This window comes from Salmo salar, chromosome ssa04, assembly GCF_905237065.1.
Source record: "Salmo salar chromosome ssa04, Ssal_v3.1, whole genome shotgun sequence".
In the NCBI taxonomy this organism is placed as follows: Eukaryota; Metazoa; Chordata; class Actinopteri; order Salmoniformes; family Salmonidae; genus Salmo; species Salmo salar.
Window position 1 is genome coordinate 9528045 of NC_059445.1, and position 26050 is coordinate 9554094.

Sequence of the window (26050 nt, forward strand, 5' to 3'; positions counted from 1 at the left end):
ACTCTATACAGATACATACTGCACCTTACATGCACCCACCTGTATGTTTTACAGTAAAATGTGTGTTCGCATAGTTTTTGTCTATGTGAAAGTGTGCGACGCATCACTGCATTTTTCCCCACATAGGACTGCAAGATTACCTCAAACCGGTGGCAGAGGACGCCTTTTCACACCTCAACAGGAGGAGGCTATTTGCACCATGGTCCGAGCAAACAATGCCATGAGACTCAGGGAAATACAAAAGGACCATTATAGAAGACAACGATGTCTTTGAAAACATCCAGACGGTTAGCATCTCAACCATCGACCGGGTGCTGTAGAAACCAGATGAGTATGAAACAGCTGTACCGTGTACCATTCCAAAGGAAGGAGGACAGAGTTAAGGAGCTACGGTACCAGTATGTACAGGTAAAACATATATCTATGTAACTACTTTACAGCAACATTTTATAGTGATACATAGTACAGTAAGCATAAACTGCACACATTCCCATTGCTGTGGAAGGAACATGCAATATATGTACATTTTATGTCACTCTTCATTACCAAAACAAATTCAACTGTGTGTTCTGGGATATAGCGTATAATGGAGTTGGAATCAAGTGAGCCCTCTCACGACTTTGTCTACGTGGATGAGGCTGGCTTCAACCTGACCAAATGCAGAAGGAATATCATCGGTCACAGAGCTACTGTGGATTTGCCAGGCCAACGGGGAGGAAATATCACCATGTGTGCTGCTATTTCGGAGCATGGTGTCCTAACCCATATCCCCCTTATAGGGCCATACAACACCCAGCATCTACTCAACTTTTTACAGACTCTCTACAGGGCTCTCATCCCTGATGATGAGAGGGGTCTGTTTAGAGAGGATTTGCCAAAGTATGTGGTCATTTGTGATAATGTGAGTTTCCATCGATCAAACATCATCCGGCAATGGTTTGTGACCCACCCGGGGATGCTGATAGAATTCCTCCCACCTTATTCACCATTCCTTAACCCAATGGAGGAGTGCTTTTCAGCATGGAGGTGGAAGGTGTACGATCGTCAGCCACACACACAGATGACCCTGCTGGCTGCAATGGATGCAGCATGTGAGGACATCACAGTAGACGCCTGCAGAGGATGGACAAGGCATTCCAGAAGATTCTTTCCACGTTGCATTGGAAGGGAAAATATCCGGTGTGATGTGGATGAGAATATGTGGGCCGACAGACAGGAACGTCTGGATGTGTAGAGACAGCACTAGAACAGCGCTGCGGGCAAAGTTGTACCTTAGGGGTGGTTTCCTGTGTTTCATTCTGATGTAGTGTTTTTTTTCCTTTGTGCCCCTTGGGTTGTCCGGTCTCTTTCAATCAATAACCCACATGCAGTAATATGTAAATAGTACTGTTGAAATTGATATATGCCATAGAAGTGCAGCCTTGTGCATTTTCAATACAGTCACTGTCATCCAAACTGTAGCCTAAGTTTACATCAGGTAATACTGTCAAAGTACACAGTTCCATTGACAACATGCCTAAACATTTTGACGACCTTGTTCGTGAACAATGACTCAATGACTTATCATTCTGATGACACTGACATGATCATTGGCATGAATATTTACCTTTGAGAGATGTACTAAGGATTTTTAGTGACTGACTAGCTTTAGAAACACCTCTATTGTATATTGCAGTTTGTACAAATTGTTCTGAGAAATGCACTTATTATTTTGCACATGTTAGGGATGATGTGAAAAATGCACCAAAGCGACTGAGAAAAACTGTAATACAGGGGTAGATGGGGGAAGGAGAGGAGAGAGAGGGGGGTAGAGGGAGGAGAGGAGAGAGGGGTAGAGGGAGGAGAGGAGAGGAGAGAGAGGGGTAAAGGGAGGAGAGGAGAGAGAGGGGTAAAGGGAGGAGAGGAGAGAAAGAGGGGTAGAGGGAGGAGAGAGAGAGAGGGGTAGAGGGAGGAGAGAGAGAGAGGGGTAGAGGGACGAGAGGAGAAAGAGAGGGGTAGAGGGAGGAGAGGAGAGAGAGAGGGGTAGAGGGAGGAGAGAGAGAGAGAGAGAGGGGTAGAGGGACGAGAGAGAGAGAGGGGTAAGGGAGGAGAGGAGAGAGAGAGGGGTAGAGGGACGAGAGAGAGAGAGAGGGGTAGAGGGAGGAGAGGAGAGAGAGAGGGGTAGAGGGAGGAGAGAGAGAGAGGGGTAGAGGGACGAGAGAGAGAGAGGGGTAAGGGAGGAGAGGAGAGAGAGAGGGGTAGAGGGACGAGAGAGAGAGAGAGAGGGGTAAGGGAAGAGAGGAGAGAGAGAGGGGTAGAGGAAGGAGAGGAGAGAGAGAGGGGGTAGAGGGAGGGGAGGAGAGAGAGAGGGGTAGAGGGAGGAGAGGAGAGAGAGAGGGGTAGAGGGAGGAGAGGAGAGAGAGAGGGGTAAAGGGAGGAGAGGAGAGAGAGAGAGGGGTAGAGGGACGAGAGGAGAGAGAGAGGGGTAGAGGGAGGAGAGGAGAGAGAGAGGGGTAGAGGGAGGAGAGGAGAGAGAGAGGGGTAAAGGGAGGAGAGGAGAGAGAGAGAGGGGTAGAGGGACGAGAGGAGAGAGAGAGGGGTAGAGGGAGGAGAGGAGAGAGAGAGGGGGTAGAGAGAGGAGAGGAGAAAGAGAGGGGTAGAGGGAGGAGAGGAGAGAGAGGGGTAGAGGGAGGAGAGGAGAGAGAGAGGGGTAGAGGGAGGAGAGGAGAGAGAGAGGGGTAGAGGGAGGAGAGGAGAAAGAGAGGGGTAGAGGGAGGAGAGGAGAGAGAGAGGGGTAGAGGGAGGAGAGGAGAGGAGAGGAGAGAGAGAGGGGTAAGGGAGGAGAGAGAGAGAGGGGTAGAGGGAGGAGAGGAGAGAGAGAGGGGTAGAGGAAGGAGAGGAAAGAGAGAGGGGTAGAGGGAGGAGAGGAGAGAGAGGGGTAGAGGGAGGAGAGGAGAGAGAGAGGGGTAGAGGGAGGAGAGGAGAGAGAGAGGGGTAGAGGGAGGAGAGAGAGAGAGAGAGGGGTAGAGGGAGGAGAGGAGAAAGAGGGGTAGAGGGACGAGAGAGAGAGAGAGGGGTAGAGGGAGGAGAGGAGAAAGAGGGGTAGAGGGATGAGAGAGAGAGAGAGAGAGAGGGGTAGAGGGAGGAGAGGTACATAATTGAGTGAGGTTTATATTTAGCTTCCTGGTTGGGGAAGGCAGTATGGCATGCTGCTGAGCGTGTTATAATTATCACCGTGGGGAATCAACAGCCGTGTGATTCCACTGTTACGTACTCCACAAGCAATTGCTTTCATTGCGACCGGGTCCCTGCCTCGCTCTCGAACAGTATCCATCTCTCTCTGTGGTACAGTACACGTCTTATTAATGTATGTGATTCATTTTCACTGTTTCAATTTCTATGTTGGAGAGGATGGATGGAGGGCAGAAGGCTCTGCTGTTGGAAGAGAGCTGCTGCATGTTTCTAGAGGAATGGAGGAGAGGGTGAAGAGGAGAAAAGAGAGGAGGAGAAGAGAGGAGGGTGGGGAGGGAAAGCATTGGATGGCAGAACAGAGGGGAGCAAAGAGAGGGAAATGAAAGGAGAGGAAAGAAAGGGGGAGGAAAACAGAGAAGAGGAGGGATAAAGAAAGAGGGGTGAGAAGGAAAAGAGGAGAGGGAACTGAGGGGAGAGGTGGAGAAGAGAAGAGGATGAGAAGAGAGGAAAGTATAGGATGAGAGGATGGCATGGGAAGGGCAGAGAGAGTGATTCTATTTTTAGGGTTTACCAGGGCGACCGTAAGGTGACCACAGGGGGGACCGTGTGGCCCCGGCCCCGGCTTAGAGGAACCACACTGTGACCAGAGCCTGTACAGCTAGACACACCGCAACACTATCACTGTAGCATTATGACATCATGTAGCACTGTCACTGTCATACAGCCTGTAGCATTATGACGTCATGTAGCACTGTCACTGTCATACAGCCTGTAGCATTATGACATCATGTAGCACTGTCACTGTCATACAGCCTGTAGCATTATGACATCATGTAGCACTGTCACTGTCATACAGCCTGTAGCATTATGACGTCATGTAGCACTGTCACTGTCATACAGCCTGTAGCATTATGACATCATGTAGCACTGTCACTGTCATACAGCCTGTAGCATTATGACATCATGTAGCACTGTCACTGTCATACAGCCTGTAGCATTATGGCATCATGTAACACTGTCACTGTCATACAGCCTGTAGCATTATGACATCATGTAGCACTGTCACTGTCATACAGCCTGTAGCATTATGACATCATGTAGCACTGTCACTGTCATACAGCCTGGAGCATTATGACATCATGTAGCACTATCACTGTCATACAGCCCGTAGCATTATGACATCATGTAGCACTGTCACTGTCATACAGCCTGTAGCATTATGACATCATTTAACACTGTCACTGTCATACAGCCTGTAGCATTATGACATCATGTAGCACTGTCACTGTCATACAGCCTGTAGCATTATGACATCATGTAGCACTGTCACTGTCATACAGCCTGTAGCATTATGACATCATGTAACACTGTCACTGTCATACAGCCTGTAGCATTATGACATCATGAAGCACTGTCACTGTCATATAGCCTGTAGCATAATGACATCATGTAGCACTATCACTGTCATACAGCCTGTAGCATTATGACATCATGTAGCACTGTCACTGTCATACAGCCTGTAGCATTATGACATCATGTAGCACTGTCACTGTCATACAGCCTGTAGCATTATGGCATCATGTAACACTGTCACTGTCATACAGCCTGTAGCATTATGACATCATGTAGCACTGTCACTGTCATACAGCCTGTAGCATTATGACATCATGTAGCACTGTCACTGTCATACAGCCTGTAGCATTATGACATCAAGTAGCACTGTCACTGTCATACAGCCTGTAGCATTATGACATCATGTAGCACTGTCACTGTCATACAGCCTGTAGCATTATGACATCAAGTAGCACTGTCACTGTCATACAGCCTGTAGCATTATGACATCAAGTAGCACTGTCACTGTCATACAGCCTGTAGCATTATGACATCATGTAGCACTGTCACTGTCATACAGCCTGGACTAGATACACCAAGACACACTGCACCACTTTCACTGTAGCTATGACTGGACTGTAGTTATGACTGGTCTGTAGCTATGACTGGTCTGTAGCTATGACTGGACTGTAGTTATGACTGGTCTGTAGCTATGACTGGTCTGTAGCTATGACTGGACTGTAGTTATGACTGGACTGTAGTTATGACTGGTCTGTAACTATGACTGGACTGTAGTTATGACTGGACTGTAGTTATGACTGGTCTGTAGCTATGACTGGACTGTAGCTATGACTGGTCTGTAGCTATGACTGGACTGTAGTTATGACTGGTCTGTAGCTATGACTGGACTGTAGTTATGACTGGTCTGTAGCTATGACTGGACTGTAGCTATGACTGGACTGTAGTTATGACTGGACTGTAGCTATGACTGGACTGTAGTTATGACTTGTCTGTAGCTATGACTGGACTGTAGTTATGACTGGACTGTAGTTATGACTGGTCTGTAGCTATGACTGGACTGTAGTTATGACTGGACTGTAGCTATGACTGGTCTGTAGCTATGACAGGACTGTAGTTATGACAGGACTGTAGTTATGACTGGTCTGTAGCTATGACTGGTCTGTAGCTATGACAGGACTGTAGTTATGACTGGTCTGTAGCTATGACTGGTCTGTAGCTATGACTGGTCTGTAGCTATGACATGACTGTAGTTATGACTGGTCTGTAGCTATGACTGGTCTGTAGCTATGACTGGTCTGCAGCTATGACTGGTCTGTAGCTATGACAGGACTGTAGTTATGACTGGTCTGTAGCTATGACTGGTCTGTAGCTATGACTGGTCTGTAGCTATGACTGGACTGTAGTTATTACAGGACTGTAGTTATGACTGGTCTGTAGCTATGACTGGTCTGTAGCTATGACAGGACTGTAGTTATGACTGGTCTGTAGCTATAACTGGTCTGTAGCTATGACAGGACTGTAGTTATTACAGGACTGTAGTTATGACTGGTCTGTAGCTATGACTGGTCTGTAGCTATGACAGGACTGTAGTTATGACTGGTCTGTAGCTATGACTGGTCTGTAGCTATGACTGGTCTGTAGTTATGACTGGTCTGTAGCTATGACTGGACTGTAGCTATGACTGGACTGTAGTTATGGCAGAATTGTAGTTATGGCAGGACTGTAGCTATGACTGGTCTGTAGCTATGACTGGTCTGTAGCTATGACAGGACTGTAGTTATGACAGGACTGTAGTTATGACTGGTCTGTAGCTATGACTAGTCTGTAGCTATGACTGGTCTGTAGCTATGACTGGACTGTAGCTATGACTGGTCTGTAGCTATGACTGGTCTGTAGCTATGACAGGACTGCAGTTATGGCAGGACTGTAGCTATGACTGGACTGTAGTTATGACTGGTCTGTAGCTATGACTAGTCTGTAGCTATGACTGGTCTGTAGCTATGACTGGTCTGTAGCTATGACTGGACTGTAGCTATGACTGGTCTGTAGCTATGACTGGACTGTAGCTATGACTGGTCTGTAGCTATGACTGGACTGTAGCTATGACAGGACTGTAGTTATGGCAGGACTGTAGCTATGACTGGTCTGTAGCTATGACTGGTATGTAGCTATGACTGGTCTGTAGCTATGACTGGTCTGTAGCTATGACATGACTGTAGTTATGACTGGTCTGTAGCTATGACTGGTCTGTAGCTATGACTGGTCTGTAGCTATGACAGGACTGTAGTTATTACAGGACTGTAGTTATGACTGGTCTGTAGCTATGACTGGTCTGTAGCTATGACAGGACTGTAGTTATGACTGGTCTGTAGCTATGACTGGTCTGTAGCTATGACTGGTCTGTAGTTATGACTGGTCTGTAGCTATGACTGGTCTGTAGCTATGACTGGTCTGTAGCTATGACAGGACTGTAGTTATTACAGGACTGTAGTTATGACTGGTCTGTAGCTATGACTGGTCTGTAGCTATGACAGGACTGTAGTTATGACTGGTCTGTAGCTATGACTGGTCTGTAGCTATGACTGGTCTGTAGTTATGACTGGTCTGTAGCTATGACTGGACTGTAGCTATGACTGGACTGTAGCTATGACTGGACTGTAGTTATGGCAGGACTGTAGTTATGGCAGGACTGTAGCTATGACTGGTCTGTAGCTATGACTGGTCTGTAGCTATGACAGGACTGTAGTTATGACTGGACTGTAGTTATGACTGGTCTGTAGCTATGACTAGTCTGTAGCTATGACTGGTCTGTAGCTATGACTGGACTGTAGCTATGACTGGTCTGTAGCTATGACTGGACTGTAGTTATGACAGGACTGTAGTTATGGCAGGACTGTAGCTATGACTGGTCTGTAGCTATGACTGGTATGTAGCTATGACTGGTCTGTACAGGACTTTCCATGAGTTTAACTATATCTCTCAGATAACATGCTAATCAGTGTGTTTGTATGTATGCGTGTGCGTACTAGCTCAAGGTGCCTTTGCCATGCGGAATTGTGTGTGAAGTCAGTCAGACACACACACACACACACACACACACACACACACACACACACACACACACACACACACACACACACACACACACACACACACACACACACACACACACACTCCATTACGAGGTACACAGAACGTTCCTTTAGTCCCTACCTCGTTCCCGTAGGTTCCGGAACAGTTTGGACGTTCCCTGCCACACCGCTGGAGTGTCTACCAAGATCTTCTCCAGCTCCTGATGTCAACAGAGACAACGCTATGAGTCTCCACAGACACACAACCACTCCATGTCCAAAATCACACCCTTTTCCCTACATAGTCACCAAAGCCCTATGGGCCCTAAAGTAGTGCACTATTTATTTTACTAGGCAAGTCAGTTAAGAACAAATTCTTATTTACAATGACAGCCTAGGAACATTGGGTTAACTGCCTTGGCCAGGGGCAGAACGACAGATTTTTACCTTGTCAGCTCAGGGATTCAATCTTGCAACCTTACTGTTACAAGTCCAACGCTCTAACCACCGAAAATAGGATATATAGGGAAGAGGAAATAGGGTGTAATTTGGGATGCAGCCCATGAGTCATGACTTTAACCTTTAGAAGTGTCACTGTCTGACTTGAACATCCAAACATGCTATGCTGTTGCTGCATGTTAGGAACAGATTGGGATCTTAATTTGATCACCCTGTCGCAGGAGAACTTCCACACTGAAATTTCAGATATGATTTTCCCTTACGAAAAATGTATCAATCCCAACAAAATTGACCATTAATTATAATCCACATAATAATTCACATTTCCTGTTGCTGCAGAATTATTTTCCTGCAGTAGAAAACTGGCTCAAATTAAGATTCTACATCTGCATTAGCTTGTATACGATAGCATGCTTCCAAGTCAATTGCTGCTGCAATACTATGGCAGTGGGGAGGCAGGTAGCCTAGAGGTTAAGAGCGTTGGGCCAGTAACCGAAAGGTCGCTGGTTTGAATCCCCGAGCCGACTAGGTGAAAATGTGCCCTTGAGCAAGGCACTTAACTGTAATTGCTCCTGTAAGTCACTCTGGATAAGAGAGTATGCTGAATGACTAAAGTGTGAATAGGGAAGATGGCTATTCTGTATATGTACGGTATTACAGCTAACTGTCAACTAATCATCACTAGCCCTGTCTAAAACATTCAATATTAACATGTTTTAAATATACAGTTTATCATACATTACATGTATAGGTAGGAACAGGAGTTTAATAGCATAGCTCTTCATCAACAATAAAACAAACTGTTCTCAGACCTGTTTAGTGAGGGACATCCACGGCTTCTTGTCTGGAGGAAAGAGAGAGAGAGAGATAGAGAGAGAGAGAGAGAGAGAGACAGAGAGAAAGTGAGAGAGAGAGAGGGAGAGAGAGAGACAGAGAGAAAGAGAGCATAATGGAGTGTGTGTGGGCTGGATCAGATAACATCAGTATGAGGGGTTCCACAGTCATAATAACACATCCATACACTGTCACCATAGACCTATTACAAGGCCATAAAGTGCCCTCTGCTTAGCTTTGTACTGTAGCACTGTGTCTGTCTGGGGCAATGTTCTAGTAAAAGTGCCGATTTGTTTTGGTCTTTATAAAGGGGTGGTCTAATTCAACCTCAAAGGAAACATTAGGTGGCCTATGACACAGACACACACACACACACACACACACACACACACACACACACACACACACACACTTTAAAAGCCCCATCTATCTCATTCTCAGTCGGGAGTCTGGCCAGTGTGCTGTGTATTCTCCTCAGACTAAACAGTGTTACACACGCCCGTATCTTCTGAGGTCCACCGGCTATGAGCTATCTGTTAAGAAACCTCCCAAAACCGAGGCATTACACTGGCAGAGGGAGAAAAACAAACCATGGGCCATTCCCACTGAAACCCTCACTGGGCTGTGAGCGCCTTCTCTTTCTCTCATAGCAACCAGCGCTATGTAGCGCCGCCGAGTTGGGCTAGCTGGCTTATACAGGGAGTTAGTGGTGTGTGTGTGTGTGTGTGTGTGTGTGTGTGTGTGTGTGTGTGTGTGTGTGTGTGTGTGTGTGTGTGTGTGTGTGTGTGTGTGTGTGTGTGTGTGTGTGTGTGTGTGTGTGTGTGTGTGTGTGTGTGTGTGTGTGTGTGTGTGTGTGTGTGTGTGTGTGTTAGAGCAGTACATGTTAATGACAGTGAACTTCAAATCTCTGAAAGGGCTCTCTGGATTTAAATGTCAGCTTCTAGGGTTTGTGGAAATTCATTCAACTCTCAGTCTGCTTTGTCAGGATGATTATATGATTATATTCAATGGTGGTTTATTAATAGAAAACTCTTGTATTTTTTACTGACATTTTTGCCAAAAAATCATCAAGGGCCCATATCCACAAAGCATCTCTAATAGGAGTGCTGATCTAGGATCAGTTTGGCCATTTAGATCATAATGAACAGGATTATATGGACGGATCCTAGATCAGCACTCCTACTCTGAGAGGCTTTGTGAATACGGGCCCTGGTCTCTATATGCAGCTCTATTTAAGCCATGCAGAACATTATTGATCACAAAACATAACAGATAAAAAGTAATTTAATTTAATGAGGCATTGGTGGATCGATATGAACTGCATAGAGCTAGTGAAACTATTATTTTCTAATGGGCACCGTTTTGGATCTGGAAGGTTGGTAAAATACATTCCAGGTTAGAAATCATCATGGACCTTTTGGAGCCAAGGTGGAGGGCCAGTTTCCCAAAATAGCATCATACATATGGTAACTGTGTCCTAGCAGTACATACTCTGGGGCTCGCTCATGGTGACGGACTCGATGAAGTTCTGCGGGGTCATGTAAAGCTGTCCCTCATATTCCACTGAGCTGAACAGACGGAAGCGCTGCTCGTGGGACGACATGTACACGTCCCCTTCCTCAAAGTCAAACGGCCGCGTCTGGCAACACACAAACAGACAAACAAACTGGTTGGTTTTGCTTAGGGACAATTTTCAATGCAATGCATTGTGGACTTGAGCATTTTGAAACCGTACTGTAATATCTTTCTTCCTGGGCCTAAGGGTGAAGAAATAAAAACGAGCCTTTCTTTCTCAGCGATTCTCTCTCTCTCTCTCTCTCTCTCTCTCTTCCTGTCTCTCGCTCCCTCCTCTATCAGAGCTGTGCTAGAGAAATCAAATATCACCCCTCCACCTGGCAAGCAGCCCTCCAATCAATACTCTAGCCAGTAGCCAGAAGCAAACAGCTTCCTCTAGAAAGACAATACTGACACTACTCCTCTCACTGTCTCTCGAAGATACCAGCTAAACCAGTACATTTCAACTTTCTTTACTACACTATCCCTCTCTCTTTCTCTCCGGCACCCTCTCTCCTCTCCATCCTTCTATCATCGCTGTAATAGAGAAATCAAATATCACAATCCTACAGCAATCCTACAGCAAAGCTACTAGCGAGAAAGTCTCAACAACAGCCTCGCTGTTGAACAGAACCGTAGATCTTCTAGAGAGACAACACTGCTCACACACCGTCTTCTTGAAGATGCCAGCTGAACCACTGCCGTGTTCTTGCTTTGAATGAATTCTTAGCGCCATCTTTATTTGGGTCTCTCTGTCTATAATTAGATCCTCCTCCGGCTCCTTCACACAAAGCATTGAGGGAAAGACAGCTTGCCTGATTAAAACACACCAAAGTGCCACAAACGACTTCTTGGGTTGTAATTAGAAATGGGTATAAATAACGAACTAACTCTGCTGTGCCTGACGGGAGGAAATGACGAACAGAGTTTTTCTACTTTCCGCTGGAGCCCAATTTGCATACAGATTCATTCATAAAGCTTTCATGAGGAGTTTGCGTGAAGGGATTTTTTTTCTCTCTCCAAAGGCATTAATTGAATGGATAGAAATGGAAGGACATTTCCCCAGAGAAGGGTAGAAGAAGTAGTCACTTCCTCGTTTGACTTCAGGGATTTTGGATGGATTTAACCCCCCCCGGACCCTCTAACTCTGATTGATGTCAATGCTCTGGGTTTGATCATATAACTTAATTCACTACTACTTAATATTTCTGATAAATGAATAAATACATCCATCGTTCCAACCAGTGCATCACACTGTGGCATGCATTCCTAGCAGTAAATGTCAAAGTCTCCAATGGGACTTTAATATTTACCCCAACAGTGCCTTGTCAAGCAGAATTAGGCCTACACACAAATCAGTCAAACTCATATGTCTGTAACCTACACGCATGTTTAAGTAATCAAATAAAAGTTACGAGAATTCAATCAAAAGCTCTGAGAACTGCAATAGAAAATGGTGTTTTGAGTACCCATATAAGGGCATGTAAAAAATATCCTAAACAGAGTTATCCAGACCGTGAGAACCAACATATGATGTTCTCCCACATGTGGGGATGCTTTGAAATACTTGGTTGTTTACATGTACTTTCCATTACCAATTAAGTTGGTCATGGGATAAGAAAAAACGAGCATACGTTGATAATAACATTTCAATAAGAAATCCAATCGTATTATTTTGTTAGGAAGCGTAAGAACAGTCGCTGGCATTGAAGCCTCCTCTGCGCTAACTACGTCAAAGGGACGCGCGTCATTTCAGCACCGTCTCGAACGGAGAGCGACCTTCCTTCTTCAGTGTGCCTCCATATCATCTCTGGAAATAGTGGGCCTACTGTTTCCGTTGTACAGTAGAGAAATGACACAATTTATCCGCTCAGGGAAAAATGGAACTGGTAGCCTACTAGGCTAGTCATGAGTCTGTGGTTTCCAAACAACATTTCAAAAGAAGAACATATTACTAAAACACATTGAAATTGGCGCCGCGCTTCACGAATTCTCAGATCACGCTCACCCACTTAGGCTATAACACATCCATGACAGAATGCCTTCGACAGCGAGTTTGTATTCTGTCAACACACGAATACTTTTCGGGGACAAGAGTACTCGCTGCGTGGCATTTTTCATAGACTATCTTGTCATAGCACATAGTGTAAAATAGAAGCCTGTACCTTTTGCTGTGCTTCTACAGCGGAAAGGACAGGGAGCAGGTCGCGGCCACTGAAGTTATATCCCATCCTCTTCCTGCATCTTTGACTGTACGTGTCGTTGTAAAAATAGAATGCCACCGCTCCCCCGGCTGCGAGACACACCCCAACAGCGAGGCATCTCTGTGTCCTACCTCCGGTAGTCGTCTGAGCGCCGAGGAGCTCGTTTCTCGGAGCGGACCAGACGTTTAACCTGTTTACGATTGAAGCCAGTCGGCGAAAAGCGGCCATTGTTGTTGCTATGACGAGAGTATTGAAGGGTAAACGTATTCTCACTCCTCGCGAGATGTGGATCATATTCTCACTCCGATTCACCGGAGTTTGGGATGCTGCGGCTCTGATCGAAGTTCGGCTTTGAAACAGCCACTAAAACAGATGGATTTGATGCTCCAATGGGTTTGGGACAGAATAAGGTGCTTATTTCTGAACCTTGGTGAATTATATACATAGTTGCGTTACTATTCTAATTAGAAGCCAATATTTTTACATTCAGGAGAATCAAGACCCATGCGAATTTTGACAAACCCTATGCACACGAATGACAAGAGACTGCAAAGAAAACATAATGTAGGTCGTTTCTCTGTTGGCTATTACATGGTCCCGAGTGTTGGGGCAATGTTTTAAGAAAAGTTGTATTTCTAAAAAAATATATTTATTGCAAATCATGATCATGTTGTTTCATCATGATGTTACACAATAACTTCTTACAGATGGATCAAGTCAGTTTCGAAGTAAGACAGCTATAAAGAGTACAAAGACTGCTGCATTTGACTTACTACATAGGCTATACCCTAATGCTTTATATATCAACGTTAAGCCGATGGGTTCTTCAAGTTCCCTTTGATGCCTGCAACCACCTGGTCATGCAAAGGCCTCTGTGGTTTTCTCCCCACTCCCATATATATATATATATATATAAACAGATCAAACAACACTGCATTTACTCTGCACGGAGCTCCACAATGTGCAGTGGGAAGATCTTTCAATGTGACCCTGGAAACAATTCATCTAATGCCAATGTCATCAGGAAATGTGGCATGTAATTGACGTCTTCATTGTGGCGCATCGATCCGCGCGTCCATATTGATTGATCACTTCTGCGCCGTGCCCATCGATTTTGTTTCAAGGTATTTTGGGGGGAAATCATAAATACTAATGAGCCCTGGGAACCCAACAGGGAGAGAAAGGTCCCCGGAGAGAGATGGTGATGAATCACCTATGTGTGGAAATGGTCACTAGGTCATTTGCAACCAGTCGATTCCCAGGCCCAGGCAGATGCATTGCATGCGCTGCTGCCCTGTACCCTATCACTGGCTGCCTCCCCTGTACCCTATTCTCCCATGCCAGAATCAATTCAATGCAATACATGTTAGGGCATAGGCCTATACACTGGAGACTATCTGTAAATGTAGGATCGCTAATATGGGCAAAGTGGCTTGAACTATTTGATGCGTTGGTAGGTCACCATATTGTCCCATCCTCCAAATCAATCGAATACAATAGTCTACATAGGGATAGTGTTATTCATTGTATACACAACAGGCAATTTGTAAACGTTTATAATATTGTCAAAGTGGCTTGAACTATTGGTTTGTTTTTCTGGGGGAACTCTCGGTGACGGTGTCAGGTAACCTAGGCCTATCTGGGTATTTTGAAGCTCTAGGTTCAAACAGGCTTCTACCTCCAAGTTCCCCCTGACTGTTGTTGGTCCCCTTACAAGATCTCTCAACTTTGATCGCTCTGGTCTTTGATTCCTATCCTCTTTAAGACCACAATTAAGAAGAGCGTGTTCAAAGAGGCCAGGAGATCAGTGGAAGATTGACAGTCAAGTGATGCAGTTTGCACAGATGTGCGGCGGGTTCTGTTTCTAAACACGCCGCGGAACAGCCGCTGGATTACATAAAACAAGCGCGGCAATAAATCAACATCTGTGCGCGAAAATGACGCACAAGAAGGGGAAGTTTTTCTCTCACCCCCAGCAGCAAATGACTGCACCTGAGTCACTCGAGCCGTAGGGTTTTAAAGCGCTTAGGATGATAGTAATTATCTACTATATGAACACGTGCGCGCACGCACCCATACGCACACAATAGAAACACAAACACACACCCCCTTAACACACACTGCCGCAGGGAATTCATTTGTTGAGAACATAACAATCCTGACAGTCAGTACAGTTGTCAACTCAAAGCACCGCCCCGCATCCCCTAGTCTTGTTCTGTTCTCCCCTCCCTCCCATCCATTGCCTCTCCACCTGCCATACGTCTTCGACCCCCCCACACAACTCTTCACTGGCTGCACTCACTCGCCTAGTGCACCAAACCACTTGGAGCCAGCCAGGGAAGCCGTAGTGTTCTGTACGTAGGCGACTGCGCATTCCCCTGCGACACCATAGAGAAAACCTCCTTGATTCACACGGCGTTTTATTAAAGGATCAACTCTCATTGACTTCGCTCTCACTTGTTCTCCTTTCTAATCGCTTACAGTACTTTTCATAATCCATCTATGGGATGATGACAATCGGCGATGCAGATGAAACTGAACATCAAAGGTGTGAGGACGGTCAAGGATCAAGGAGTTATGTTTCAAAAAGAAATCTATAAAGCGTCTCATTAGCATACGGCAAGAGTGAATTTACATACGGAATATATTTAAAGTGGCGCTCCTCTCACGCTCGCACTGTTCATTTGCAGAACGCAGTGAGGACGAGCTGAGCACTCTCCCGGCAACCGCATCAACGACTGCGAGGGGTGGAAAACCCGGACGAACAAACAGAGCAAAGGGGAGTAGCCCGAGGTCGAGAGAGGAGAGCATGTGCTGAGCTGAGGATAAACGGATAATATGCGGATGTAAATAAAACGCGCACTTGCAAGAGAGAGAAAAAACGCATTTGGTGACTGCGCAAAAACACACATTCACCCAGGAGCACAGCACGTTAACTTTTCTACCCGGTTCAAGGCGGCTGGTTGTGAAGCGTGCGGGGCGGTTGTTTCTGGTTTCAATCGTTTTTGTGATGGGGGCAGTCGGCGAGGTGGGTACATTTTCCTTGCACGGCTCGGATAGCTTCGGACACGGATCTCATTTTGTCCTGACGCCCGCGGGGGACACCCCCGGACTGATGAGCGAGCACCTGGTGTCGGCGGAGAGGTTGTCGCGGAGCACGCCGTCGGATCTGACGCATCTGAAGGGGATTCTACGGAGGAGGCAGCTGTACTGCAGGACCGGGTTCCACCTCGAGATACTGCCCGATGGCACAGTGCAAGGCACCAGGAAAGACCATAGCAGATTTGGTAAGGCATCAGAAAATATTTCGGCGCAATAATGCAGTTATTATACAGTTATGGCAGTAGTATAAGGTTTATAATGATCATTGTTATTCTTTGTATTCTGAATATGATTCTGAATAGACTAATTCTATTTATATTATGAATATTATAATGTTATGATTATGGACACATATACCTATTGCATCCTGTCTAATCTATAATGTGTGCATGTGTTTTTGTACCATAGTTACTATTTCAGACATCCCATAATATGTTCACACATATTGGAAAACAATACATTTCCTCAATGGTGATTAGATTGGCAGAATTTCTTTACCTTTCCTAACTGACCTTCTTATCAGCAAGATAGCAAATAATGCCTACTGATAACAGCTTCCATGATAGACATAAGAGTATGAATTCAGTATTAAGCATTGAATAATATATCCCTCAATGACTGGCTGAACTCATGCCCTTGTGACTTGTGATATCATAATATGTGATGTTAATCTAATGTTGTCCTGCTTGTATTTTTTGCAGGTATTTTGGAGTTCATCAGCTTGGCTGTGGGGATGGTGAGCATCCGTGGGGTGGACAGTGGATTATACCTGGGCATGAACAGCAAGGGAGACCTCTACGGCTCTGTAAGTATTTACATTATTATATAGCCTACATGCTGCCTACATATACCCTTCATACGGCCTACATATACCCTTCATACTGCCTACTGCATACCTACTGCCTACATATACCCTTCATACTGCCTACATAAAGTCTACATAGACTGATATACTGTAGGCTACATATGATGTGTCTTGTATTCAGTGCTACTTCTCCATTCTCCTGGGCATCTCTGTGTAGGAGGTGATAACAGAGGTTACTATTCAGCATCAACTGAAAGAGAGAATTCCTCTGCCTCCTCTATTGTCCTGTTAATCTGGGAGCGTGATTAGATATGACCAACCAGCAGGTGGCACACATTTTGTTCTGCAAGGAAGTGTGTATTTGTGTGTGAGCATTGACACTGCTCTGTTGTGTAACATTTCACTAATCACCTCTCTCTTCTCTCTCTTCTCCCTCCCTCCCGCTCTCTCTCTCTCTCTCCCTCTCGCTCTAGGAGAAGCTGACAGCCGAGTGCGTCTTCCGGGAGCAGTTTGAGGAGAACTGGTACAACACGTACTCATCCAACCTCTACAGACACGGTGACCGGGGAGCGCACTACTTCGTGGCGCTCAACAAGGACGGCACGTCCAGGGACGGCGCCCGCTCCCGGCGACACCAGCGCTTCACCCACTTCCTGCCCAGGCCCGTAGATCCCGACCGTGTACCCGAACTCTACAGAGAGGTCCTGGGCCACAGCTGAGACCCGGTGGGAGTGTGTTGGTCCCTGCGGCGCTACACACCCAGCACACTGCACCGTGACTCTCAGTACTCTCCTATGAAGGGTCTGCATATCGTCAGTCTCCCTATGGCTTCCTATGGAAACGAAATGGAGGAAAGGTCGCTTGGGGGCTGTGGGGTGGATAGCAAATATGTGTGAAGCCAGGCCTTGCGGTCCCCGAAAATGGGTCAAGGCCGGTGCAGCCCCAGGAGAAAGGAGTACAGGTGTTTAATAGGGGCTTTTTGGCCAAAAGAGAGGCTGGCCTGGTGGCCATCTTTGTTTTGAGCATCGTGTTGGAAGGTGAAGGGATCACCTCCAGAGCTGCTGATGTCATCTTTCCGGATGGTTATTCTTCACCCCCTCCCCGAGTGGCTTCTGAGATTCTGATTGGTCAAATGGGAGTAGAAAAAGAAGAGCGGATGGTCCTCCAGCGGAGTGTAGACTTTGTGTTCTTCTGTGGTACCCCAAGGTGGACTGTTTTGACGAAACACTCTAGAAGACTTGTGAAGGAATTCTGTTCTGAACCTTTCGTGACTGCATTCTATTACCTGACACGAGCATGGACGAGAGAAAAAAGACTTACAAAATAACCTTAGCCTGTTTCAGTTTTTTTTATTTATGCATTTTTCTGGGACATATATTTATTTTATATATTTATTTATTTTGAGAATATATTTTTTACAGGTATACATAAGATATTAAAAATAAAGCCATCAGAGATTTATTTTGTGCCACTGTGTAAAGTACTGCATTTGACATGTCCTTTCAATCTGACTGAAGAAAGTATTTTCCTAGGAGTTTTTATTTAGACAGTGGTTTGTGTAAGGCCGCGTTGTCGCTAGTCCCGAGTTTGTCGTCATCGGGGGCGTCCATGTTTCTCTTATGTCATCAGAAAGAGCCAGACTTCCACTGGGTTCCAGTGGGGAATAAACCTGTTAACACTTCAGATACACTGGTCTGTCTTCTTCATACAAATACAATAACATACAGCAATACTGAAACATGGTCTAATTACTATTATAAACTGGGTGGTTCCAGCCCTGAATGCTGATTGGCTGACAGCCATGCTATATCAGAACGTATACGATGAGTATGACAAAAATGTATTTTTACTGCTCTAATTACATTGGTAACCAGTTTATAATAGCAATAAGGCACCTCAGGGGTTTGTGATATATGGCCAATATACCACGGCTAAGGGCTGTGTCCAGGCACTCCGCGCTGCGTCGTGCATAAGAACATCCCTTAGCCGTGGTATATTGGTCATACAACACACCTCCTCTGGCCTTATTGCTTAATTAGATTATGTCAAAAGTTACATTTAAAATATATGTCACTTAAGTGGACATTTTAAATATATATAGGCAATGTATAAACGTTTATATATTGCATGTTTCAGGCTGGAAAAACAAGTGAATATTACCTCTTATTGGTTATTGAGAGGTTATTAAGTTATCACATGCTCTCTGAGTTAATTTTAGCGTTGATGTCTCAGAGATGTTAAAATGACACATGAAAAGTATACTGTTACAGTGATGTTTTAAAATCTCTGAGATAATTCACCCCCCGCTCCTCTCGGTCCTCAACCCTGTACTGTCTCTATGTCTTTTTCCTTCCCTTGGGTCTACAATCATTTGTCTTTGTTGAGGGTGACACCTGCTCTGAACGATCCATTCACCTCCAATACAAACAATACGACCTCAAAGCCACTTCCTTATCCAGCAGCTCTCTCATGTGGCAGCTCTGACCGCCGTCCTAGAGATGTGAGACAGACACAGACAGTCTCAAATGGCATCCTACTCCCTATCTAGTGAACTTCTTTTGACGAGAGCCCATACATCATATAGTGTGCACTTCTTTTGACTAGAACCCACACTATTCACTTGGCTCTTGTAAAAAAAAAAAAAACGTTTTAACTATATGGGGAATAGTGTGCCACTTGAGATTCAGCTTGTACACATGTGGACGGTTCAAAACCAGTGCACTATACAGGGAATAGGGTGCCATTTGGGTCGTGTCTACTTCTGCATGGTGGGGCACTGCACTGTGCCACAGTAAACACCTATCCCTCCTGGAATGAAGGGAGGAACGCGGGAGCGGGACGGAGGGAAAGAAAACTGCACTGTGCCACAGTAAACACCTATCCCTCCTGGAATGAAGGGAGGAACGCGGGAGCGGGACGGAGGGAAAGAAAAACATTAAGTCATCCAGATAGACAGTCCCCCTCCCTCCTTCCTTCCTATGAGAGACACTGACTGGCAGCGCAGGGCACTGTGTTTCAGTCCTTCTAGTTATGGTGCGGCGGATCCTCTTCCTGATTCAACCTCCTGGGCGTGGGTGTGTGTGCGTGAGTGAGTGTGTGTGTGTGTTGGCCCCGTGTCAGCCCCGTTTGGCTTCGTTCAAGAGCATGCAGCAGCCACATTGATACAATGTGACTTGTCAAAGGACACGGGTTCAGGGTGTGCTGAACGCACCTTTTCCAAAATAATCCCACCTTGATAGGGGTGTAGTGTTTGAGAACGGAGAGGGGATGGTGTCTGAGTACCAGCATTGAGATGAGAGAGAGGGGCTATGACTTAAAGCCATCCCAAAACAGGTGGGGTTGTGAGTGGGGAACAAAAAGTTGTGTATGTCAGTCATGGTTGTGTTCTCTGTGTAGACAGGCCTTTGAAGATATTTTTTAGGGGGGAGAAAGATAAATGTGAGTGTAAGGTACAGTATTTGATGTACCTGTGTGTGTGTATGTGTGTCTATGTGTGCGTGTGTGTGTGTGTCTATGTGTGTGTGTGTGTAGCCACCTATGTGTGATCTCTGAATGTCTGTGATGCTGAGCCAGGGGTTCTCCTGACTGGGAGCCTTTGACTGCTGCTGCTGCTGTGTGGTTCTCTGTCTGTCTGTCTGTCTGTCTGTCTGTCTGTCCGTCCGTCCGTCCGTCCGTCCGTCCGTCCGTCCGTCCGTCCGTGCCTGCCTGCCTGCCTGCCTGCCTGCCTGTCTGCCTGCCTGCCTGCCTGTCTGTCTGCCTGCCTGCCTGCCTGCCTGCCTGTCTGTCTGTCTGTCTGTCTGTCTGTCTGTCTGTCTGTCTGTCTGTCTGTCTGTCTGTCTGTCTGTCTGTCTGTCTGTCTGTCTGTACTCTAAGTGGGGTTTTCCCTTCCCCGAAGAAAGAATCACATCTCTCGAAAACCAACCGCCAGAGGATCTGAGAGAAGAGTGAACTAGAGTCCATATCTGTGTTACCTGTACGGTCTAGGTTGTTCTCTAGAAGAGAGGAGTGAACTAGAGTCCATATCTGTGTTATCTGTACGGTCTAGGTTGTTCTCTAGAAGAGAAGAGTGAACTAGAGTCCATATCTGTGTTACCTGTACGGTCTAGGTTGTTCTCTAGAAGAGAGGAGTGAACTAGAGTCCATATCTGTGTTACCCGTACGGTCTAGGTTGTTCTCTAGAAGAGAGGAGTGAACTAGAGTCCATATCTGTGTTACCCGTACGGTCTAGGTTGTTCTCTAGAAGTGGTGCAGCTCTAAGTGACTTTCACAGTAACACTGAGACATGTCCTTAAAGGAAACACAAAGCATTCTCCAAGGGTTTTGGTGAATGTGTTTGTCTGTGCAGTGTGTGTGTGTGTGTGTGTGTGTGTGTGTGTGTGTGTGTGTGTGTGTGTGTGTGTGTGTGTGTGTGTGTGTGTGTGTGTGTGTGTGTGTGTGTGTGTGTGTGTGTGTGTGTGTGTGTGTGTGTGTGTGTGTGTGTGTGTGTGTGTGTGTGTGTCTGTGCAGTGTGTGTGTGTGTGTGTGTGTGTGTGTGTGTGTGTGTGTGTGTGTGTGTGTGTGTGTCTGTGCAGTGTGTGTGTGTGTGTGTGTGTGTGTGTGTGTGTGTGTGTGTGTGTGTGTGTGTGTGTGCAGCTTGGAATGAAAGAGAGACATAGAGAAACATCAGAGCCTGCCATGTCATGATGTTCAAGTTGGAATAGATAAATCCCCATATTCCATTGCTTGTGTGTGTGTGTGTGTTGTTCTTACCAGGCAGGTGTGGAAGTCAGTGATCTCTCCCTCCATATCTGCAGCTAAAGCAGACCGCACAGGTGTTCCTCCTGCACTCGTCAAAGCATGTACACACACACACACACACACACACACACACACACACACACACACACACACACACACACACACACACACACACACACACACACACACACACACACACACACACACACACACACACACACACACACACACACACACACACCTCTGATCTCCACTGTCTTGGTCTGCTCTACAGATGGTAGTGGGGCAGGTTGATACCAAAACACTAAAACTTCAAGATGTCCGACATATTCAGAGTTTAAATACACTCCAGAATCAACTCTGCCCTAAACAGAATCCAATCAGAGAGAAGGACCTATCAAAGACTTCACCTACATAGTACATCTCTGCCTCTGTCATTACTGCTGAAAAGCAGTATGTTCATAACTACAACATGGAGTACTGAGGCAATGTCAAGTAGCTGCATAATGACTGTTGTTACCCTCAAACCATAATATAATTATATACAACCACAAATTAGACGTAGGGATGGGGAAAAACACCAAGGCCTGCGTCTCTAATGGCATCCTATTCCCGCGTTTTGACAAGGGCTCAATAGGGCTTTGGTCAAAAGTCGTGCACTATAAAGGGAATAGGGAGCCATTTTGGGATGCTGCCAAGGTGAAGACCAGGACCAATGAGGTAAATGACGGGTGAATTCAGGTACACAGGATCACAACACACTGTCAAACCAACAGAGGAAATAGGGGGAAACCCAAATCAAGTGGAATAATCACGAAGGCCAACTATTTCCCATCGCTATGTGGATGTTGAAAGTGAGTTTTTCCGGTGACTTCTCGAGTCCAAGGTTTCTCCTACCACACACCTGCGTGGTCACGCTTCCGTAACAAGAGAAAGAAAGGGATCAAATAAAGAAAAAAAGAGAGATACTGACAAAAGACAGGATGAAGGTAAAACGATAGGAGAGAATACATTGGACATATGACCCTTCACTTCCTCATTAAGAAGTTAACATTAGGGTCGAACTTCTATTTGGCAGAGCTCATTTTACACTCATTTAAAGGTTCCAGTCTTACCTTCCTAACTAACACAAGCTTTAGATAAACAGTTCCCTGGAACCAGGTGTTCTGAGCAGCCTCAGTGAACACACACACACACACACACACACACACGCACGCACGCACGCACGCACGCACGCACGCACACACACACACACACACACACACACACACACACACACACACACACACACACACACACACGATAATAAGCGTTTGGCATAGGCGTTGCTTTCAAGATTACAAGAACAGTTGTTGCGTTGTGTTGCTCAGCATTAAAAACAGACATTTCTTCACACACCGGCAACTAAACCGACTCTTAACGTTCCTTTTATGTGTCTAAATAGAGAGATTAAGCAGGAGGAGAAGCGATTGTCAAACCGTTCCTTATTGCGAACATGGGACCATGTCAATGCTATGGATTCAGTCCCAAAGGTTCTATTAAAATCTTAAAAGGAACAGAGACATCCTTGACCTTATCAGACAGAGAAGAGACAGAGGGAGAGACAGGGGATTGAGGAGGAGAGTCAGAGCTGGACAGAGGGAGGGAGAGAGGGAGAGATACATTGAGAGCGAGACATTGACAGAGAGAGAGAGAGACAGAAACAGAGAGAGACAGAGAGAGACAGAGAGAGAGAGAGCAGTACATTCACAAGGCTCAATATTACTGCTTGCCAGCCCTCTAAAATCTACTTTCATCCTCATCTCACTGCCCAATCATTTCTAGTCATTTGCACTTAAATCAGTATGATAATTTTACCATCGTTGACCTCCTAACTTCACCTAATATCTAATTCCAACATCTCCCTTATCTTCAATCCCCCAACAACATAAAGACACAAAACAGCAGCCTTCAGCAGTAATAATATGCACAGTGAAATATTAAACAGCCGAGCTGTGATGCGATTATACAACAAACATTCATGAATACTGCTAGTAATACTACTAGCCCCAGGCCTATGGGAAAGACAGTGGGGGGTTTCCCTAGCCATATAGGGAGGATAGGAAGGTACACTCTCCTTCCTTTATAACACCCCCCCCCCTTCTAACTCCCAGGCTATATGTTGGAAGTAATTAAAGCAAGTGAGGGTAAATTGAAGTATATTGAACTCCTCTCTCACCCACCCCATCTCCCCACCTCGTCGATACATCACTCACCAAGCACTATTGATCCCAGTGAAGACTTCCTCTATGCGGGAAGAGTAGAGCAGGGCTGCTCCCGCCTCCGTCCACGATTCCACTCTGTGTGGTGTGTGTATGGAGTGCATGCGCGTGTGTGTTTTTGTGTGAGTGTATTATACGTATGTGTGTGTCCAAGATACCACCGTGTGTGACCAATAGCACATCCATTTCAGCTGGATCTTCACAAAGTCATTTTGAACGGTCCGCCACCCCTCCTCAACCCCCTCTCTCCTCTCCCTGCCTAAAGCTCTATCCATCTTGTAACATGGGTAATGATTTTAACTAAATGAGAATCTTTCAGCTCCCCAACCCTCTCAGATTAGTAGATCAATGAGGCTGGATGGTCATCATAAATTCACCCAGCGAGGGGACCAATCCTGCACAATAACTCCAGTAGAATAGAACCCATTTTAATGGAGCCATACGAAGCCTCCATAACCCCATTAGAAGCCTCAATAAACTCTTTATAATGCCTTCATAGATGCTGCACAAATCAGTTGTAAGAAAATATGCTATATAGAGGATAGAAAAGGTTGATGACACATTTGGCAAAGCACCACATGTAAGGACCTAATGAGAGTATTTTGAATCGTTTATACAGTAGGTTCACTATTCCCTAAAAGGAAAGCACAGTCTGTGGTGAAATCCATTCATTTATGGTCAATTTGAGTTGTTATATATCTTCAATGGGTTGTTATCTATTTTCAATGGGTTGTTAACTATCTTCAATGGGTTATTATCTATCTTCAAAGGGTTGTTATCTATCTTCAAAGGATTATTATCTATCTTCAATGGGTTGTTATCTGTCTTCAATGGGTTGTTAACTATCTTCAATGGGTTGTTATCTATCTTCAATGGGTTATTATCTATCTTCAAAGGGTTGTTATCTATATTCAATGGGTTGTTATCTATCTTCAATGGGTTGTTATCTTTCTTCAATGAGTTATCTATCTTCAATGGGTTATTATCTATCTTCAGTGGGTTGTTATCTATATTCAATGGGTTGTTATCTGTCTTCAATGGGTTGTTAACTATCTTCAATGGGTTGTTATCTATCTTCAATGGGTTATTATCTATCTTCAAAGGGTTGTTATCTATATTCAATGGGTTGTTATCTATCTTCAATGGGTTGTTATCTTTCTTCAATGAGTTATCTATCTTCAATGGGTTGTTATCTATCTTCAATGGGTTGTTATCTATCTTCAATGGGTTATTATCTATCTTCAGTGGGTTGTTATCTACTGCCTTCATCTCTATTCCCATCTTCTTCCTATCTCTCTTTCTGTTTTCTTTCCTCCCTCCCTTTCTCCTTGTTTCAAACCTCACCTTTCTCATTCTCTCCCTGTCTCTCTCCCCATCTACTCTCTATCTCTCAACCCCCACATTACTACCGCTCTCCTCTTCCCTGTTTCCCTCTCTCTCCCCCATATCTTTCTTCTCTCCCCCCACCACTCACTTATAGGTGAAATCCCAATCCCACACTTTTCTTTTACTGACAGTATTCAGTTACTGTCACACATACTGACCTACCCTGTATACACATACTGACCTACCCTGTATACAAATACTGACCTACCATGTACGCACATACTGACCTACCATGTACACACATACTGACCTACCATGTACACACATACTGACCTACCATGTACACACATACTGACCTACCATGTACACACATACTGACCTACCATGTACGCACATACTGACCTACCATGTACGCACATACTGACCTACCATGTACGCACATACTGACCTACCATGTACGCACATACTGACCTACCATGTACGCACATACTGACCTACCATGTACGCACATACTGACCTACCATGTACACACATACTGACCTACCATGTACACACATACTGACCTAACATGTACACACATACTGACCTACCATGTACACACATACTGACCTACCATGTACACACATACTGACCTACCATGTACACACATACTGACCTACCATATACACACATACTGACCTACCATGTACACACATACTGACCTACCATGTACACACATACTGACCTACCATGTATACACATACTGACCTAACATGTACACACATACTGACCTACCATGTACACACATACTGACCTACCATGTACACACATACTGACCTAACATGTACACACATACATAGTACCCTCAAAACACCAGTCTCAACAGTGAAGAGGCAACTCCGGGATGCTGGCCTTCTAGGCAGAGTTTCTCTGTCCAGTGTCTGTGTTCTTTTGCCCATCTTAATATTTTATTTTTATTGGCCAGTCTGAGATATGGATTTTTCTTTGCAACTCTGCCTAGAAGGCCAGCATCCCAGAGTCGCCTCTTCACTGTTGACGTTGAGACTGGTGTTTTGCGGGTACTATTTAATGAAGCTGCCAGTTGAGGACCTGTGAGGTGTCTGTTTCTCAAACTAGACACTCTAATGTACTTGTCCTCTTGCTCAGCTGTGCACCGGGGCCTCCCACTCCTCT

General features: G+C 45.3%; 2 protein-coding genes across 6 annotated transcripts in view; one reads left to right on the forward strand and one right to left on the reverse strand.

Moving 5' to 3' along the window:
* LOC106602192 (calcium uptake protein 3, mitochondrial) overlaps positions 1-12899 on the reverse strand; it is a 49616-nt gene extending 36717 nt beyond the window's left edge. For all 5 annotated transcript variants that reach the window (XM_045716435.1, XM_045716434.1, XM_045716433.1 and 2 more), the window contains exons 1-4: positions 12608-12899; positions 10380-10527; positions 8867-8898; positions 7738-7816 (exon numbers count right to left, since the gene is read on the reverse strand). In XM_045716435.1, the coding sequence (XP_045572391.1) occupies positions 7738-7816; positions 8867-8898; positions 10380-10527; positions 12608-12874 (526 nt within the window). In that variant the 5' untranslated portion in view covers positions 12875-12899. The remainder of the gene's footprint in view (positions 1-7737; positions 7817-8866; positions 8899-10379; positions 10528-12607) is intronic.
* Positions 12900-14949: 2050 nt separating this feature from the next.
* Positions 14950-18236, forward strand: LOC106602194 (fibroblast growth factor 20). Its single transcript, XM_014194690.2, has 3 exons — positions 14950-15933; positions 16450-16553; positions 17027-18236. The coding sequence occupies exons 1-3, from the start codon at positions 15657-15659 to the stop codon at positions 17270-17272; spliced, it is 627 nt and encodes a 208-aa protein (XP_014050165.1). The 5' UTR covers positions 14950-15656; the 3' UTR covers positions 17273-18236.
* The last annotated feature ends 7814 nt before the right edge of the window (positions 18237-26050 follow it).

What these genes read in the sequence shown, in the direction of transcription:
- LOC106602194 (XM_014194690.2), top strand. Translation starts at nt 15,657, where the DNA reads ATGGGGGCAGTCGGCGAGGTGGGTACATTTTCCTTGCACGGCTCGGAT. An exon ending in GAAAGACCATAGCAGATTTG is followed by an intron (nt 15,934 to 16,449) that starts GTAAGGCATCAG and finishes TATTTTTTGCAG; the next exon opens with GTATTTTGGAGTTCATCAGC. An exon ending in AGGGAGACCTCTACGGCTCT is followed by an intron (nt 16,554 to 17,026) that starts GTAAGTATTTAC and finishes CTCTCGCTCTAG; the next exon opens with GAGAAGCTGACAGCCGAGTG.